This window comes from Carica papaya, chromosome 1 (assembly GCF_054855325.1).
Source record: "Carica papaya isolate Zhongbai chromosome 1, ASM5485532v1, whole genome shotgun sequence".
Lineage (NCBI taxonomy): Eukaryota > Viridiplantae > Streptophyta > Magnoliopsida > Brassicales > Caricaceae > Carica > Carica papaya.
Window position 1 is genome coordinate 23,507,092 of NC_142309.1, and position 20,620 is coordinate 23,527,711.

The 20,620-nt window shown below is 34.3% G+C and overlaps 1 protein-coding gene across 1 annotated transcript; it reads right to left on the reverse strand.

The window, feature by feature from the left end:
- Positions 1-4,408: 4,408 nt before the first annotated feature.
- Positions 4,409-11,464, reverse strand: UBP16 (ubiquitin-specific protease 16). Its single transcript, XM_088221615.1, has 11 exons — positions 10,792-11,464; positions 8,167-9,724; positions 7,974-8,062; positions 7,335-7,420; positions 7,084-7,237; positions 6,839-6,962; positions 6,584-6,741; positions 6,173-6,257; positions 5,879-6,091; positions 5,528-5,589; positions 4,409-5,436 (listed from the first exon to the last, which is right to left on the reverse strand). Exons 1-11 carry the CDS (start codon positions 11,070-11,072, stop codon positions 4,701-4,703), a joined length of 3,546 nt encoding a protein of 1,181 aa, XP_088077741.1. The 5' UTR covers positions 11,073-11,464; the 3' UTR covers positions 4,409-4,700.
- Positions 11,465-20,620: the final 9,156 nt, after the last annotated feature.

The window sequence follows — 20,620 nt, forward strand, 5'->3', positions numbered from 1 at the left end:
GATTATTTATAATTTTACTTATATAATATTTAATTATGAGAAAATACTAAAATGTATATTTTATTAAATATATACAATAATAATAATAATATATTGAGGGATTGATAATTAAGAGGCAGAAATGAGAATGCAAGGGTGGTGGGGGGGTCCCATTCTCATGCCAACTTGCTGTTTGCCCTCTGGTTGGCCGCCATGTTTGGCTATTGACTAATTACCAATTTCCTCCCTTCACATTTTCAATTTATTATTGGATTTTTTTCTTTTTATTTTTTATTTCTAAACTTCACTTTTTTTTTTAGTGCCTAAATATTTTAATTAATATTATTAATGCTGGCACAATGAATTTGTATTTTCACTTATAACAAAATTAAAAGGTTACAAAAATATCAAACTTAATCTGAAATTGATTTAGAAAATAAAATATTATTGTTATTTAAATTTCGTAGTATTTGTGTTATATTTTTATTTTTTTCATTGAAAATAAGTAGGAAGTTAATAATCTTCAACCCATAAGTATTTTATTTTAATAATAATATTTCCAAGAGTGTTATTGCATTTTGAGATTTTATATATATTTTTTAATCATAAAAGTTATCTTACTTAATCAGCTTAACAAATTTTTAATTAAATGGTTTGCGTGTTTTTCCTCTTTATAAAGTGTCATAAATTTGAATTATTTTGTGAATTAATCGGCAGATATAATATTAATTTATATATAAATATTTAAGCAATTAATTAAACAAATTGATTTGAAAATAATGAAGTACATGGTTGTTACATTCTTTAGACTTTTCCCAGATATGGAAAGCCTTAATGATAATGTTAGGAAGGCAATACTTACTAATAATGATTGCGTCAATGATGGTTTAAACATAACAAAATCTAAAGTGTCATTGATGATAATACTAATAATAATATAAACATGTAAAATTGATATACGTTTAACATGTACACGTCAACAAAAGACCTACAAAGCCAACTTATGAGTTTTATTAACCCTTTTTTTTTTTTTTTTTTTAAATTTTACAAAAAATAAATAAGCTAACAATAAAAAATGACTTTTAATAAAAATGCATAAATAATATTATTAAAATTATATATTATATATAAAAATTAAGAGTTATATGTACTGTGATTAAAGGGTCAAATTATATATAAAAGAATAATTTTTTTACATATATATATTGTAGTTTGAGGAACGGACGTGGGGTAGACCATAGATTTTTTCATACCAAACAAATTAGTGAATTGTGCATGAACATGGACACAAACCAAGTGGTATGATGGATTGTGTAACTATACACGTATGTATGTATGTATGTATGTATATATATATGTATAGCTATGTGGTTATAAAGCTGATCAAAGTCCCAGAAATTGAGACTGAAATTTGTCCAAAATCAAAACCCAACAAATTTCTCGGCTCATCAAGTTGGTATGGCGCCAAAATAAAGCCACCAATTATGGTTGCTGCAATTTCCGCCGCATTTTCTTGACTATTCAATATATTTCTTTGCCTTCCTATTCACACTTCCCTAAACTTTTCTACATTTTCTGATAATCATGACATATTATATATGAACATGTCTATACACACACGCATATAGTCTCCCTTTTTCACCATATTTGGTAGCGATTACAATGTCTGTAATCATCGAACTTAACCGCCGCAGCTTTTCTTTCCGCCAACTTTTTCTTTCTTCATTATGAAGTTATATAGATATTGTAATAATTCTAACTTTGATTATTAATTAAACGATTGACTTACCTTCCATTTTGTCGGGATTATTAAATTAACTTTATAAGTGAATTTTCTACTTTCAAATAGTTCTTAGTAGTATTAACCCCTAAAATATAACTTAATAAGTTTAAATTTACACTAATACTATATATATTCATTTATAAAAAAAAAAAAACACATGTATATAGATTTTTCACGACAACTGCGGAAAAGGGCAGGTGGTCACGCAAGCGGCAGAGCATGCGTGCCGCTTAGCAATCGAACGCCACCTTTTGGTTCTTCCTTTTCTTGTTTTAGTTCACATTTGCACCCCACCTGTCGACTTATCTTCATTTGTTCTCACACAAGTATGTACACCCAACCCAAGATGGAATTCCAAGAAACTCAAGATTACCGAGATGATTTTAACGTACGGATATGACGGGCACGATATACATACATATGTATGTATATGGATGATGGTATATCTTATGAAACTTATCTTTTTGCATGAAAATTAAATGGAGAGCTCACCTTTCAGGCGAAGCTGTGTGTATATATGCTCTATATATGTCCGTAATATGTTCCAAGAAATCTTCAAACCGCAAGAGGCATCGGGGGATAAGTGATAAAAACATATATACGATCTATATAATGATGTGATAATGAGTCGGAAGCTGAAAGCGACTTGTATACATGTACATATATATGTGATTTGATCTTGGCCGTGCAGCTTGTGAATATATGCACCTTAGGGCTTCATCTCCATATAATTTATATATATATATATACATAGAAGAATAATTATAATTAGTTGTTTCAATAGTATACTTGGGCAGAATTTGTAAATTAATTATTATGATTGATTCATTTCAATAGTATAAATGAAATTATTGTTTATACTACTGCTATATATATGTATATGCTTGTTTGTGGTGGATATGATAGCGCAAAAATCAAGTCAAGCCGGCAAGATCTTCAGGCCCTTTTGGTCTCAAAATGTCAAGTAAAAATTCTGGACATTGGATGCAGTCGTCAGGCATTTAGCTACTTATTTAATTACAATATTAATATTTTTATTTAAAAAAAAAATTAAAATATATATTAATAAATTATGTAATATATATAAATTATAACAAAATACAAATAATCTTCAAATAAAAACATATATAATCGAACTCTTTGTCCCTTATCAAAATCAAAATAAAGATTTAAAGCATGGCTGAACAAACTCTCATAACCATGTCTAGAAAATGGTTAATTTTCAATTTTTGATATATATATATATATATAAAATATCTTGGCCTCTTGGTTTTAATTTTGTTTTTTAAAAATCTGCGGGGGCAGTGCACATGCCATCTTGAAAGTCAGACACGTCCAAAACCGGTAATAAAAGGCGTCGCCGTCTGAGTTCAAAATGGTTTTGGTCAGGACCTTTAATATCACGACCGAAAGTTTCAAATGAATCAGGATGGGTCTACATGCAGGGAAGGGTTGGGAGCATCTAGTCAACAGAAAGTACACGTGTACGGCTGTGATACACTTGACGAATCTTGATGACTATACATATTTTATATATATATATATACATATATAGATAGATGTCTCCACAAAAGTCAACAGCTCTTATCCCGTACATAACGCCATAATAAAAGAAGAAGCTGAAAGACCGAGAGAGAGAGAGAGAGGGCGTGAGTTCAGTTGTCGTGTCTGGCAGCTGTGTTATGGGTGTACAGTACTTGGTGGGTGTTCCTGTCTCTCTGTCTTCCATTTCTTCTTTTTCTACACGTGATTTTTAACTTCTTTTTTACAACGGTTAAACAAAAAAAGAAAGGAGGAGCTTGCACGATGTCCATGTTAATCTCAATTCACTCCTCTTTTTATTCTTTTAAGAATTAAAAACACAAAAAACTTCCTGGGTTTTTTATCATTCCTGTGAATTGGTTGGGATCCACTGGATTAAATTATGGACTTCTGTTAAAAGTATATAAAACCAAAAATTTAGTTTATTAATGTGTTAATAACTAAAACTTAAGTCTTAATTTCTTTCCGAACAACTAAAACATTAATGTATTAAAAAAAAAAACTACAGTGGCTAAATTAATATTAATTTTAACGAAAAAAAATATTTCTGGAACAACTAAATTTCTTTAGTTTGCGTAACTAACTATAGGGAGTTAAAAAGTTCAATTTAGCCCTTTATTCAAAAAAAGAAAAGAAAAGAAAAACCTACACCTGGATCTACTTACATATAAACTTGTACTGGACCTAACCTGTCTAATAAACCTGCTGTTCATTAGATAACAACTCAGACTGGGATAGATTGGGCCCTGACTCTGCTTCTCACTTATGCTTAAGTTTGTAACTTCCTTCTCATGACCCACGAAGCACTAAACATGTTTTACAGGAAAGCTCAGACATTCAATTATTTTGCTTGTCTACTGTTTTTTTCTTCCAAATCTTTAGGCCACATTTGGAATAAAAATCTACATATTTTATACATTTTATTTGTCAAATATACACCCAAAGAGTTTTATTAAAATTTTATGCACCAACTAATTTGACAACTGAAAATTTAGGTATCCCTTTAAGCTGCTATATCAGTTCGTGCATGGATTTTTTTTTTTTTTTTTTATATTTCTTTTTAGAAAGAAAATAAAAAAAAATTTTTAAACAAAAAAAAAAAAAAAAAAAAAAGAGAGAAATTTATTAAGATAAGGCATCCCCCTTTTGGTTTTACATTTCATGGGTAGTTTCCTTCCCACTGTACAGCGTAAGATCCCGACTTATGTTTTATAACCTACCACAATACTAAAATAAACGGGAAAACCTCATCAAAATGGTGACTGCTGATTTTAGTTTATCAACTCACAGCCAGCTACAAATAGCACAATTACATACAACTCCCGTCATGCATTCTTTATTCACCTAGTCCCCGCGTTTCCCTCTAACTCAACGCCTCATAATCAAAATGTTTGTTTTACTCTGTTCTTTCCCTGGATGATTTTCTAAAGGATACACCCGATTTTACATGATTAATCCATCCTACTTTTTCTGAATCAGTCTCTCTATAGCTATTATTACTATTATCTAACTTTCTACACTGCCTACTATTTCTGTCAGACTTTAGAAAAGGAGGAACAGTTACCTTACCTTCTGAACTCCCCAGCCTGCTACCCCCTCTGCATCCCTCCAGAACACTTTCAGAAGAGGAAACTGACGAAATTTCATCAGTAGTATTATACTTGCTTGTTCCGGCAAAACCTGAAGCATACCGGTCCAAATCAGAAAGGGGTGAGTGTCTCGAGTACATTGGAGAGGAAGAGGAAGACGAAGAAGTGTCTGAATCAGAATTCCTCCAGGAACTGTTCCAACCACGCCCAAGATCACCAAATATGTAGTCTGAGAATTCATCAGTGCCGGTAGAATCCCGTGTACTATCAGTGCTACTGGAACCCTCATCAGAGTTGCTGCTGATAAGGGAAGAACTGTCACTCGAGGAGTCCTCTTCTAAAATCCTTTGCAAGCGATGGCATTTTGTGGGGGAGTCAATGATGGAGGAACTGGCATCAACTCGCACATCAGGGGAGTGTCTGGAAGCAGATTTTGAATTGGATGTAATGCTCCTCCCATTGGTCCTGGAAAGAACAGGTTTATTTTTCGGATCTGAAGATGCCAACCTATTCCTTATTAGTCTCGGGGCCCTCGGCGAGCATCTGTAAGGGGAAAACTTAGTCAGACCTGCAATAGAATTGTTGGAAAAATTTCTATTTTATGCCAAGACATAAAGCTCCCAAAATATGTTACCTTGCATAGAAAAGCATATATGCCCCTTTTGCTAAGACTCTTTCAAGTTCGCTGGCCATTACCTACCAAATCATGGCCAAGACAATAAAAAAGACAAGTCAGCAATGGATCGCCATCAATGTTTCAGGACATGTTGAATAAAGCGGGCACATCAGACTAAAAGTGAAAACTTAGCAATTCCTGAAACTGTACAAGCTATTCGTTGAGAATGAACACATATTGACAACAATAAGATTCCATTGGATAGACAACCCGAGGCAACAACTATGAACAGGTAACAGAACATAGAATACACACATATAACAAACCCAAACGAAATTTTTGACAGATTAATAATCATATTGAACGTACCGTGCTATCATCAATCTTGAACCATTTATTCTGGAAATTTTTAACATAGCAGACATAGTGACCAGAAAATGCAGCATTCATGATATCCAAGTGGACAACAACTCCGTAAAGCCTATAGATGGGTGATTTATCACTTGTCCCACTCATATATGGAGCTAAATCCAGGATTTCCGGGAACCGAATTGGTTTATTGAGCTTTCCAAATTTACCTGACTGTAAAATCATAAGCATTAAGAAGTCAAGAAGAATACTCTGGCAACTTTCTAAGCATTTCCCTCAATTACAAATTATTACCTGAAATCGTTTTAATGCAATAGTAAGAACATTGGGAGCCTCAAGTATTTGCAACTTCTTCTTGGCCTTCTCATAGGATTTGCACCTGCTCAAAAATAAGACGGGCGAAGAGAAAACCTTACTTAGACTGCTATACCATTTCAGAAGAGGAAGAGCTAGAAAGAAGGAAGGACGGCATGACAATTTTAAGTTGAGAGTTCATCGTCTCATAGTCATAAGGCCATAGAGAGAAACCGGAATCCTTAATGCATTGCTGGAACAGTTTACTTCCTAAATTATATCGTATTAAAACTTAAGATTAATATATAAATCAACTATCATGTCACAGCAAAAGAATATCTTATTACCAAAAAGATTATAGAACTAAATGATGCTCTTGACAGGCTCAATGTACGCAGTAGCCACACAAACCTGCCACACCGGTACTTGTTTTCTCCATCCAAAATCTCAGTACTAGTAAATCGTTGAAGCGCTTCTTCTAGAGTTACTATGTCCCCCTCTATCTCAACTGTAAGATCCATCATTCTTTCGTGCTGCTCAGATTTGCCATGACATTTCATGCACTTTATCTGAGAAACAAATTAATAAATTTTAGGCATAATTTACTCTTCAAGGGGGAATAAACTACACAGGAAAGAGAATTGCAACCTTCTCTTAAGGTAATACCTTTGACCGAAGATACCCTCCGAAGGTTAGGCCTACAAGAGTTGTTTCTTCACTATCAAGAGAGCCTGATCCATTGAGTCCAGCTTCCATGAGGCAAACAGACTGCATTTTGTCAATGACATACCTGTCGACTTAAATCCTTAGCAAGCTCACACATGACCCTCTAAATCATATAATTAATAGAACAACAAAACATTCCAAAAATTCAGAATAAACTTGATATAAATAAAAAAAAAACAGTTTACCTTAGAAACTCATGTGCATCTTCTTCTCGCCCATTTCCAAATAGACTTCCAACATTGTGCAGGATTCCAATTGGGGAAAGTGGAGATTTCCCTTCCTTCATCTTCATAATGAGATGTTCAAACTCACAGCTGAGACACCACTCTTTCTTTGCACCTGATATGGAAGAGAATTAGGAGTTTTGTACAATCAATTGCACGAATTAGAATTCAACAGGGAGTTGATCCAACATGGAGAGCACGAAAACACATACATGCTTTGGAATGAAGTCCTTGTAAGAAATAAGCAGTCAGTGGAGGAGTAAATGTCAAGCACTGGAGGACAGCATTAGCATAACAGCTGCAGAGAAGAAATCAAATTATACTAAAATCAGCATCAAGGAAGTAGCTTAGAGAAGAAAATTTGAAAGCAGAGAAAAAGCCAAAGGCAATGTCCAAGAGAGCCTTCAAATTCTGTAACAGGATGAAGACAACAGGGATTTGTATTATATACATTCAGGAACGGTTATGCAGGACATCTACTATCATGTGACAGCAGATGTCAAACATGTGTACCATATCAGCGAAATTAAAAAATGAAACAAGGTCTAAACACGAAAACATCTGAGATAAGCAGTGGTGAGATTTTGGAAACGAGGAAACAAACAAGGAGAGGAAAAACTGAAGATTGATAACCAGTGATTTCTTAAGAAAAGCTGTGGTCCGGATTTAGTATTCCTATTCAAAGAAGATTGGTGGGAAGCATCAGAGAATCAGAGATAAGTAGCCATGATATTTTTTGTGGCTGCTCTAATACTTCCTAATCGTATAAAAGTGTCAACATGCATCTTGAAACTGGACATCAATTCATTTAACAACTGCTTTAAGATGTAGAAAGCAATCAACGCCGTTACCTGTTACCACAGTTTATGAGACCACATGGCTGCAGTTCCAACTTATTGCAATTATAAAGCTTGACAAACAACTCATATGAAAAGACACCCTGCAAAAAATAGAAAGGAGAGAGGGAATTTCTCAATTTTTTTTTTTTTCAACCTGAGAATAAATAACTATAGGGGTAAAACATCACTAGAATATTTGCTATACCTTGTCACTGTATTTTCCAGCAGTCATCTCGTTCCCAACCACTGCTGGATTGTGTTTCAACAGCTTAGATCCCCGAAATTGATCAACAACTTTCAAAACAGATGTTTTCAAGCCATTCTTTCCATTAGGAGAACTTATAACCTGAGAGTCATTGGTAGAGTTAGTCTCTGCGCAAGTAACATTCCCATATTTTGAAGCGTGAATTGAGCGTTCCCCATAATTAGGACATTTTGAAGCGTGAATTGAATGCTCCTCGTAATTAGGAGATATATGAATATTGGTAGCACTAGATGATGAATGCCTGACATCTCCAGGCCTAAGAGGTTGTGAAGGATTGCAGTGATCCTTAACTATGCCATTTGAAGCACCCTTACTCATAGAAACCCCTCCAACAGAAGGGGATGGTTGCAGGATGGATGGAGATGATGTTATTAATGATGATGAAGGCTTAACTTCTTTGGACCCAGATAGAGACAAACGACTGCTTGTGCTAGATTTATTTTCTGATACAGCTACTTCATAAGTAGATTTGTTGTTTCCAAGGGACGCTAAAACGGCACCATTTTGTACGTTCTTGTGCACCTCAGAGCTTCGTGCATGTGATGGAGTACTTCTAGAGAAACTAAAGGAAAAGCGCAAGGAAGATCCTGATTCAGATATGCTATCACCAGCTTCATTATGCTTCAGTATAGCAGAATCATCACAGGCATCACTTATGGACTCAAAAGATTCAAGGGTCCTGCCCCAGAAGCTGGAAGACAATGAAGGGCCTTCAGCAACTGATCCCTCATTCTTGCCACTAGCATCCACCCTCAGATAACCACTTGATGCACACTGACTCTCTGAATTACAACCACCTGATCTGGTCTTGTCTACTTTATTTAATTTAGCAAAATTATCGACAGACTCAACCAAACAAGTAAATTTGGGGGACACTGGCTTGGCCGTATCCATATCATTAGTAGTCATCAGGTCTATGGCAATGTCAGCAGGCAAAGAACTTTCTGACCTCTCAGGTTCATGTGAACCAATGCTCTCAGAGATAGACACATCATCAGATGATTCACTACCAGAAGGTGAACTCGAGAAGCCAGAAAATGAGGTACCAGAAGATTCGGCAGCAGAAGTAACAACTTCATCCACATAAAACTCAACTTTCACATCATCACTCTCACAGACAGAAACGTCATCAGATGAATCACTACCAATGGAGGCAGTGGCAAAACTAGAGAATGAGGTCACTGAAGATTCACGGGCAGAATTTGTTTCTTCCTCATGTGCGCAGAACTCAACCTTGATACCATCAACATTAACTTGTCGAATGTCAGAAGAGTTAATAGAATCAAACAACACAGATTCTCTGGTAGACGTTTCCACTGACTTTGCAAGCTTCCTGTCTTCATTTTCAAGTCTATCACCATACCTTTTAGGCTGGTCTTGCTCAGCAACTTCCTTAACATAATTCTTTCCTTCATCATTACCCCGAAAAATAGTGTCTCGAGGATGACATTCATCCTTGTGCCCTTGTCTCCAGTGAATAATTTGACATTTCCCAGAACTAAAACATTCAAATTCTGAAGTAAGTATCATGAAAATACATTTTATAGAACCCAGAGGTGCACTAAAGGAGGAAAAAACTCAATGGGAGATATAGCGAGCTACAGTACAAGAGCACAAATTAAAGTGTCAGGTCAGTCAAACTCCAAGAGCTCCAGAGCTCCTAGGTGGAGGAAAAGATCATCATTACAAAATCTGGGAATAAACAAGCAATTCCTGGGTAGAATTTTCAATAAGAAACTAGAGTTTACTGAATCTTATAACCATGATACAGTCTAGTGTCAGTTACATCAGTCAGTCACTAAGTAGGATAAATGTGCATTATCCCCCTGGTATTACATTTTCAAGTAATTCAACCTTAAAATTTTGAGGTGCGCAAAATTCAATCAATAGTTCACCAGCTAACTACCCCAAAAGGACAATACCCCAACAAATTGCTGCTGCATAACATTAGAAAGAGAAGGGCTTATTTTGATGAAAACAAATTCCATCAACATAAAGTTGAATCCGTGTGCTTTCCCCTAATCCCTAAAGAAGTAAGGCATCTTATGTCCATGGAGAACGAAAAATTAGCAGGAAGATAGAACCGGGCATTCTATGTCTCAGCCGGCCTTGAGTTCACAATATAGCTTCGGATGTAGGTTAATTCAATTTACAATTTCGTGTTCACAAAGGTGCAACAAACCTTCTGCGACCAGACCAAAATGCATGGCGATCTCTTCTGCAACTCACCCTCAATCCTAAACTATTCTGATGAAATATGAACATGAATATCCCACAGACTGTTCAAACAAAATCAAAGAATTTCCAACAATCCTAAAAAAAATCATGTATATAAATATACATTACAACCCATTCTTTTATTATGTAAAAATTGAACAAACAGCTGAATCAACAGCCAAATTCCCAACATACCTTGAAACAAATTCAACCAGAGCTGAAAAGCTAGAAACTTTTTCTAATATATATATATATTGTCTTCAGGCAAAACTAGAAATAACTACACAACTATGAGGAAACGACCGAATTAAAACACAGAAAAAAAAAGAAAACGATAAAATAACATACCAATAACGAACCACTTTGCACCGAGCGCATCGGGTAGTGGTGGGGCAAAAACAAACGGCGCAATGATAACCCCGCGAAATCGAAACGGTGCCGTAGCTAGCAGAGGCCTCGAGCTCAGCCCTAGCGGCCTCCTCAGACGCCAAAACCAGGAGCCTCTTGATCTCCTCCTTCCTTACAGCAGCTATTCGCCATTTGCGTCTAATCACGAAACCGATCAGCGGAAAGACCAGGCATACCACAAGGACCAGGCTCGAAAACCCTAGATCCCCGCTCAAATGCATTTATCCTCCACTCAATATGCATCCACGACTGGAAACAAATCGTACCCTCTGAATCTCACTACCACACATAGATTTGGCGGTAATTATGGCTGTCAAGGGTTTGGCCAGGACTACGGCGGCGTTTTCACATCCAGAAATTCTGAGATCGGAGTCTTAGACTAGTCGTGATCTCACCAGAGCAGGACCGTACTAGATTGCAAAAGATGATACACCAAAAATTGAAAATGTTGCTGGTAGGGATTGCTCTGTCTAGTTTGCTCGATTTCGAGCTCGTTGATTCTGGTTTTTGCCGTTCGGACAAGACGAAAATAATTGCTTTCCAGGTCGAGAGTATCGGGCTTGCAGCCAAAAAGAGAGAGCGATATCAAAATTGTAGACGCAGAAAATTGGAAAATGTTTTATTACGTCTTTAATTGTATTTAAAAATTTTATTTAAAAAAAAAAAAAAAATTTCTGGTGCGTTAAAAATAAGAAATTGACGTTTGAGGGGAAAGAATTTTCGTTTTGTGGGCATCGAGAAGCGTGAATTCTTTGCCTATCAAATATTCGGACCAGTGGGACCACCGGTTCAACCGGCGATCCATTCAATATTATTAATTTCAAAACCGCCTATTCTACCTATCAGCCCTCAAGAATAATTAATATGATTATGTTTGAAATAATAATTAATAATTTATTATTTTTTAAATTAATTTAATTTTTAATAAAATTGATAATATTTGAATATGTATCATACGATATTTATATGATTAAAACAGTAAAAAATTAACAACATATTTTAATTAAGGAATTACTATAAATTTCAAAATATCTCTACATTAATTTATAGTAATTTTTTTTATATAGAAAAGAAAATTATTTCTATTTTTATTAAAAAAAAATTATGGCATTAAAAAAGAAATCAATCGTAATGTTAAATAGGAAAAAATTATAATATTAAAAAATAAATTAAAATATTAAATAAAAAATAAATTAAGATATTAGAGATTAAACAAATCAAGTAAAATTACACTACTTAAAATTAATTAATCATTATTTTTTTGTTCTGAAAAATCTGCAAATATAAAAATGTAATATTTAATGAAAAATACAATAACAAAAAAATTAATTCTTAACACTTTAAAATTAAATACCTTTTAAAAAATATAATTTTATAAATAATATTATAAAAATATATCTTATTCTTTTCAAAAAAAAAAATTTACAAGATAAAAATAATAAGCAATATACAATATAGAGTGGTAACTAAGAAAAACTGAATAGAATAATGGGGAATTTGTGGTGTGATGGTGGTGAGTTAGACGGGTGGTGTGATGTGTGGGCCCATGTGATTGTGCGGTCTGTCTTGATGGACGTAACGGACGGTGGAGATTTGGTTATTTGTTGATGATACCATACTGACCATTTTCATTGGAGTCTGAGATCTGACGTGGAAATTTCCTCTGGTGGAAAAAGATAGAGAAGGAAACCATTGTCGCAAGTCATCGCCTTGTTGGGAAAGTTGAAGTTTGCAATTGGTTAGAAGCTCGCCTTTGATTCCGTTCTTCACCTAATTTTTAATTTCTGTCAGAAGGAGTTTTTTTTTTTTTTTAAGTAATTTTAAAACTATTATAATTTAGTTTTTAATTTGTTTTAATCATTTAATTAATAATATTTTAAATTTATTTTTAACATTTGATTTTTTAAAATTCTTAATTAAAAATTAGAATAATTATATAAAAAATCATATTCTTCTGGAGGGGGGGGCATATGATATGTTATTAGATAATAATTTGGGGTTGAAATATTAATTATGAGTGTTAAGTAATTAAATTAGATATTTTATTTAAATGATTATGAAGTACCCAACATTGACTCTTATAAATTTATTTCACTTTTTAGTTTTTATTATTATTTTTTTTGCTTCTTTTTTCAGAAAAATATTTACACTAATATGATTTTTTTTAAAAAAAATATATATTATTTATTATATAATTTTTAAAATTTTTATTAAAGTACTAGGAACAAAAATTTATATCTCACAATTAATAAAACCGGATTTAAATTATACATTTTTAATATATTTTTATTAACTGTTTATATTATGATTGACGTATACATATCATATAATTTACCATTTATATTTATAAAAAAAGAAACAGGACTTAATAATTTAGCCTGAATTTATTGGGAGATTCTGCTTTTAGTACTAATGGGAATGTGACTCTATAGTATGACAGCAATAACTTCAAAAATTAGGTTGTGTTTGGAGGGATAAAAACCGTGCTATTTTGGAATTTAGTAAAGAAAGAATCCAACTTTTTACACTGACAAAATCAAATGATAAACCCCACGATATGGCAAACGCTATTTGTCATGCAACTTGCAATTGATGTGAATATATATGTGTGTGTGTGTGTATACATATATATCCATATGTGCAAGGACGTGTAATCTTTCTCCAGGATTTGTTCACTGAATTTAGGTTCTGTGGGTATGATTACTTACAAGTTTACAAGACAGAGAAAAAAGGTTATAATTTGAAAAATGTTGTAAAGTACAAATTCATTTGGAGTATATTAAAAGTTAAAGCTATATTCATATGAATTTAAATTGGATTCACAGGCCTGAAAAATTGAAGTAAAAGTTAGTATTTAATAGAATGAGTTAGTAATGAATAATTTATAATATTTAATGTAACACTCGGGTTCAGAAATAAAACCCGAGATAATCAAATTTTAATAAAAATAATTTTAAAAAATTTATTATTTTAATTTTTAATTAAAAATTTGAATAAAATTGTGTTTTGGACGTGTTTAAGCATATCAAACCGGCAACGAGGTGAGTTTGGTGTGTGCGGAATGCAGTAAGGCAAGAGACCCATAACCAGATGGCTGGCGAGAGTTAACACGCGACAGGATGCAGAGAATAGGGTGAACCGCGGTGGTGGCCAGGCACGGTTCTGCACATCTACACTTTTCTCTTGCGTGATTCTGCTATATTCTGGCTTAATCTACATGCGCAGCTCGTTCTATGATGGGTTCCAGCCGAGGCATGGCAGTGCGTGGGTGGTTCTGGTGGTGCGTGCTGGTTCCGACAACAGCGAGTGTGGCGGCTGTGATGCTCCGGCAGCAGCACATAGTGAACTAAGGACATGTTTATGGTGGCATTTGGCATTCCGGTGACCAGGATCGCACTATGGCAAAACTGGATCCTCTTTTTGTATTCTAATTATTTCTACAAGTTTCTGTCATTAACTTCCATGTTTTCTATTTGTAAACGAGAAAATTATTTGAACAATATTAGATTTAGATGAGAGTATAAAATATGATCAATAAGGATTCCGACAAATTTCGATTCAATAAGTATATTTATGTTGTATGTGTTGTGTGTGTATATATATTTATTAAGTCGATGGTCATGTATGTAAGATGTATATATTATGGTTATTGCGTAGACATGTCTATGTATAATAGATATGATATATATGTAGGTGTATGCACGAATAGGTCATCTAGTGATGAATATGATTAGTAAAACAATAATAAAAAAATATTTAAAAGACGAGAAAAATCATCTAGAGAGGGGGGTGTGTGTAGCCTTTTGGCGTATGACTGTGGTGAACCCTACTCGTATATACGACTTTAGCCAGATGTGGCAAAGTGATAAGAACTGTGAATTGTATACTGTGTACTACAAACTCTTAACTGAATTGTAATGTGTTCATGTGATAGATGGGATCCTTACTGCCCTCGTTGATGCTGGCAGGAACAACATCGCGCGGTAAAACTATTTTTAATAAGATATAAACTGATATGAAAGAATAGGAAGTCATGAGTAAATGTTACTATACTGTAATACTGAATTAATACATGTTGAACTGTTTACTATTTAAATTGTGATAATGAATACTGAATTATACTATTTATGGAACTATTTATGTCATGAGTTATAATATTAAAATAAGGAATCCTAAATGTTTACTGAATGAACTGATTTAGAAGATTTGATGATTGAGTGTGTGCATGTCTTTGTTGTGGGTACTGCCTATTTTTTTTACTAAGTCTGTGAACTTCAACACAATTTACACCCCCCAATACAGATTAATCCAAATCAACAGTAAGTTTAAGGTCGAAGAAAGACTTTGAAGAACATTTAGTGAATCGTCTTGTAAAATCAGTTTAATTATATTATAGTGATGTAATGTAAAGAATTTTGTAAGACTCATGACTTATAATTCCATATAGTAGATGATTAAATCTTGAGTTTTTGTTTGGTAATGCATAAATTTATCAAGTTATATGTGCGGAATAGTACTACTTTCTAAACAGAGAAAACAAGTCGTTACACATAATATCAAAGGATGGGGTGTTAGTGAATCCCCAAAAGGTTGAGACACTGATGGATTGAGAGAAATTAACTTCGATTAAGGAAGTTTGATGTTTTTTTTTGGGTATGACAGGTTATTACTGCATATTTTTAGAAAGATTTTCAAAGCTAGCCACCCCTCTAACCCGACTTACGAAAAAAAATGTAAAGTTTGAGTGAAATGATGAATGTGGAATGAGTTTTACAGAACTTAAGAAGCAATTGACTATCACGCTAGTTTTGGCTCGGTCGAGTGGGACATGTGAATCTATAGTATACAGTGATGCGCATACCAATGATTGGATTGCATTTTGATACAATACGGGAGAGTCATAGCTTCTGGATTTAGGCAGTTAAAAACTCATAAAAAGAATTATCTCACCAACAACTTGGAACTCATCGCTATTATCCATGCCTAAAAGACCTAACATCACTACTTGTATGGAAAAACATTTGAGATTTATATAGATCATAAGAGCGTAAAGTATATATTCACCCAAAAGGATCTTAATGTGCATCAGAGGCGTTGGATAGAGTTCCTCAAGGATTACGATTGTAATATTTTGTATCACTTGGGCAAGAGTAATGTGGTAGCCGACGCTCTCAGTATAAAAAATGCAGGTATGTTGACTCACATAATGGTTTTTGAATGTAAGGTAATAAAGGTTGCACAAAATATATATATCCGTGATTTGAAAAGGTTCACATGTCTAACCCATCTAGTTGTCCAATCGGAATTAATTTAGAGAATAAATAAAACTCAACTGACTGATCCTACTCTAACAATTCTCAGAAAGGATATAGAACAGGGTTTAAATTCAGAATTCTGAGTCTCTGCAGATGGGCTGCTCAGATTTCATAATAGAGTATGTATTCTAAATGCAGTGAATTGAAAAGGGTATCATGACAAAGGTTCATAGTTCAAAGTTCACCATGCATTCCAAAAGTACCAAAATGTATCAAAGTATGCGACCCCGATTATGGTAGAGCAGGATGAAAAGAAAAATTGACAATTTCGTCTTTAAGTGCCTTGTATGTTAGCATGTCAAAGCAGAACATCAGCGCTCAAATGAGTTACTTCAGTCATTACCAATCCTATAGTGGAAATGAGAACATATCACTATAGATTTTATAACAGTGTTACCTAGGGCATGCTCGAGGTATGATGTAATATGGGTAATTGTTGACCGACTTACCAAATCCTCTTATTTCTTGGCCATCAGAATGACCGGCCCATTGGACAAGTTAGATAAAATCTATATTCGGGAGATAATCAGGCTACATAGAGTTCCGATGACAGTGGTATCAGACAGGGACCCTAGGTTCACATTTCAGTTTTAGACAAATTTTCAACAAGCAATGGGAACAAAACTGTCCATTATCACAATATTTTATCCTCAAACAGATGGATAATCAGAAAGAATCATTCATACACTAGAGGATATGCTCAAGACTTGTGTTCTAGATTTCGAAAGGCATTGGGATGATCATATACCTCTAATAGAGTTCATCTACAATAACAGTTATAAAGCAAATATTTACATGGTTTCGATAAGACATTGTATGACCAACTCTATAGATTGTTGTTCTGTTGGGAAGAGGTGTGTGATAGAAAATTTATTGACCTAGACCTCTTAGATGAGACCACAGCAACGATAGCTAAAATCAGAAAGAACATCTAGAGAGCTAGAGTAGGCAGAAAAGCTACGCGGATACTCGAATGAGAGATTTATAATTTGAGAAGGGAGATCGGGTATTCTTTAAGATCACTCCCTTTAAGGATATCAACAGGTTTGTAAAGAGAGGAAAGTTGAATTCTCGATTCATTGAGTCATTTGAGATCTTGAACAGGATTGGGACGTCTGCCTACAGATTAGCACTACCTCCAGAACTATTAAAAGTTCATTTGTCTATGCTACGCAAGTACAAATCGAGCTCCCCCACATGTCTTATTTTACAAACCACTTCCACTCTAAAAGGATCTATCCTATGAGGAGGGGCCAATTGATATTTTGGACTGTAAGAGTAGAGTGCTTTGCAACAGAGACATTTTCTTTGTCAAGCTCTTATGACAGAATCACTAGAAGGACGAGACTACTTGTGAGCTAAAATCAGACTTCAATGCCCAGTATCCTCAATTATTTGACTAGTGAGAAAATGAAAAATTTGAGAGACCAAATTTTCTTAAAGGGGGAAGAGTTGTAACACTCGGACCCTGAAATAAAGCTTGTGATAATCAAATTTTAATAATAATAATTTTTTAAAAAATTAGTATTTTAATTTTTAATTAAAATTTTGAATAAAATTGTGTTTTTGATGTGTTTGGAAATATTTTCAAAAATTAGTGACAAACAAGAAATAAGAGAAGACTTATTTGAAAAAAAAAATCTGAAAAACTGGGGTAAAAGTAAAAATAACATAAATTTGGCCATGTAAACCGCCACGTCAATAGCGCGGTTGGTCGTCGTGTGCCGTGTGGCAGACATACGGACAGGCGTCCACGTGGGAAGCCACGCGAGTGATACGCGTGCCAACGGATCCAATGACCTAGATCTCCTCTCATGCACACGGACAATCTGGATCCTTTTCTTTTTCAGACACGGTCGAACGACTAGATTTAATCCGATCGTGCGACTTATATTAATTCCTCAAATAAGAGCAATCTAACGGTTGAGAGTGAACCACGTGTCCAAGCACGGAAGGCCCAAATCAGCGGAGAGAGGGTTTTTAAGCATCACTTCCCAGAAATCCTAACCCTAGCTGCACCGAACCCCATCGAAGAAGAATAAGAAGGGCGGCCGGAAGAAAATCCAACCGTTTTTGCCGCCGCACCGAAATCGCCGCCGATACTGAGGAGGTGAGATTTTTCTTCTTTTCACTTTGGAATTCAATTTTAAGCTCCCCACACTCATATCGACGCTAAAAAGCCAAAAGGGAAGCCATAAAACGAGAGCGGAGCTCGGCTGACCGCCACATCCGCGACCCAAAACCGCTTTGGTGAGCCTTATTTCGCTTCTCGTTTCCTTCAATCTTTCGACCATTGAATTCCTTATATGTTTCTGTGCAGTTTGATCGAAAAAAAATCCGTAGCCGCGAGAGAGGAACGACAGAGCAACTACATCGGAAACAACCCCCCCAGTAAGCTTTGGTTTTCTCATTTTTCAGCCAACAGAGGCCCCTTAACCTCAAATTTTGCTGGTTTTTGCACAAAACTGGCCAAACCAACTGAAACTGGCCAGACTGAGAGGAAATACCACCATGAGTGGCAAAGCCGACGCTAGAGTACGGTGGTGCCATCGTGCCAGAACCTTAAACCAGTTGGAAAAATTTAAAAACACTTATTTTGGTCTTTTTTGGGGTATTTTGAAATACGTGATGTGTATTTTTTATTTTTATAGAAAAAACTCAAGAAATACGAGAACTGTCGAGAAGTGCAGTGAAAAACGGCGGTGTTTCGAACACCAACTTGAAGTAAAAATCTCTCACCTTTTTCTTCCGTTACGGTTAATTAAAGTTTTATAAGTGATAACACTGTAATTTGTAAATATTAGAAATCTCTTATTAATAAGTACAGGTCACCAGTGGAACCAGTAACTGATCAATGTATAATTGCCCTAATTTATCTATATTGCCTATTTATTGCTATACTGCTTCACTTGTTTACCGTTACTTTGTGTACTTTAATATGTTGGTTTTAATTAATTTCTTATTCATTAGTTTATTCAACCGTTTTCATCCGTATTTGTTGATTGGTTTGTAATAAATGCCTTGATCATATCTCCTTTAATTGTTAATCTATTTACTTATACTGATTGTGTAATTATCGCTCTATTGCTCTGTGAATATAGAATGAGTTAGTTGTGTGTGATGTGTGGCAGGTGGATGATGTGAACATGTATGCAAAAAAGAGATACCGAGTATCATAGGAAAAGGTGTACAGACTCGGTACATAGGGCAAACCCTACCATGAAAATTAATTCAGTTGAACGGGACTAGGAAACCTCATATCGGAAGGGGTTTGAAAATATTTGTTTAATCTCATACTAGATGGGGTATTGAAGCGGTGGTACATTTGGTGTCCATTCTCGGAGTAGGTCAACGAGGGAACCCTTATCGACCCCTATAGGTAGCAGTAGGTAGGTAAAAAGGTAAAATTAACGATTATTGTTCCTTAAAATGTATAATGAATTGTTATCTTGATTATTGTCTTCACATATCGAATTTGAGAACTTAAAAAGTGAGTATGAAAATTATGTCTATTTAAATTAAATGAATTTACTTAAAAAACAAAAGGACTCAATTGGTTATTTTACAATTTTTTTTACTAACGTTTGGTTTTCTGTATCGGTTGTTAAGTGTTGACATTCTTACTAGTCTAGTATATCTCATCCCTCTTATTTAACCATTTCATATCAGAAATATAAAGATTCAGATTCTAAACAGTAGAAAAGTTAGTGCCTCAAGATTGCCTTCCGCATTCCATCAGAGTTTCTCTGCGGAGATTGACCTTATAGGAATTTAGTTACATTTCTATTTCTATTATTTTAATTTTCTTAAATAAATATTCCCGTATTCTTATTGGACATACTAATTTACTGTGAAATGAATGTAAATCCTAAACTCTTAATTGCTTATGCTATTGTTTCATTAATTCAATATTTCCATTTCAATCAATGTTTGAGCCTTTACATTTAATTCAATAAAATTAAAAGTTAATTCACTAAGTGATATTATGGAAAATGGTGTATGGACTCGGTACATAGGGCAAATCCTACCGTTGATATTAGTTTAGTTGAATGGGGTTAAAAAGTCTCATATCGGAAGGGGTTTGAAAATATTTATTCACCCTCATATTGGACGGCGTATTGAAGTGATTGTATGTTTGGCACCCATTATCGGATTAGGTATGAGAACGATCAGTTAATTAATAAATTAGATATTTGGTCAATGTGTAGGGGAAACCTTTATGTACCCCCAGAGAAATCGATAGGTAAGTAAAAAGGTAAAGTTGACGATTACTGTTCCTTGAAATGTAAAATGAATTGTTGTTATCTTGATTATTGTCTTCACAAATCGAATTTGAAAACTAAAAGGTGAATACGAAATTTATGTTTTTTTTAATTAAATGAATTTACTTAAAAAATAAAATGCTCAATTTGTTGTTTTACAATTTTTTTACTAACATTATCGGTTGTTAAGTG

What these genes read in the sequence shown, in the direction of transcription:
- UBP16 (XM_088221615.1), bottom strand. Translation starts at nt 11,072, where the DNA reads ATGCATTTGAGCGGGGATCTAGGGTTTTCGAGCCTGGTCCTTGTGGTA. An exon ending in GATGCACATGAGTTTCTAAG is followed by an intron (nt 6,963 to 7,083) that starts GTAAACTGTTTT and finishes TTAAGTCGACAG; the next exon opens with GTATGTCATTGACAAAATGC. An exon ending in TCAAGATTGATGATAGCACG is followed by an intron (nt 5,590 to 5,878) that starts GTACGTTCAATA and finishes ATGATTTGGTAG; the next exon opens with GTAATGGCCAGCGAACTTGA.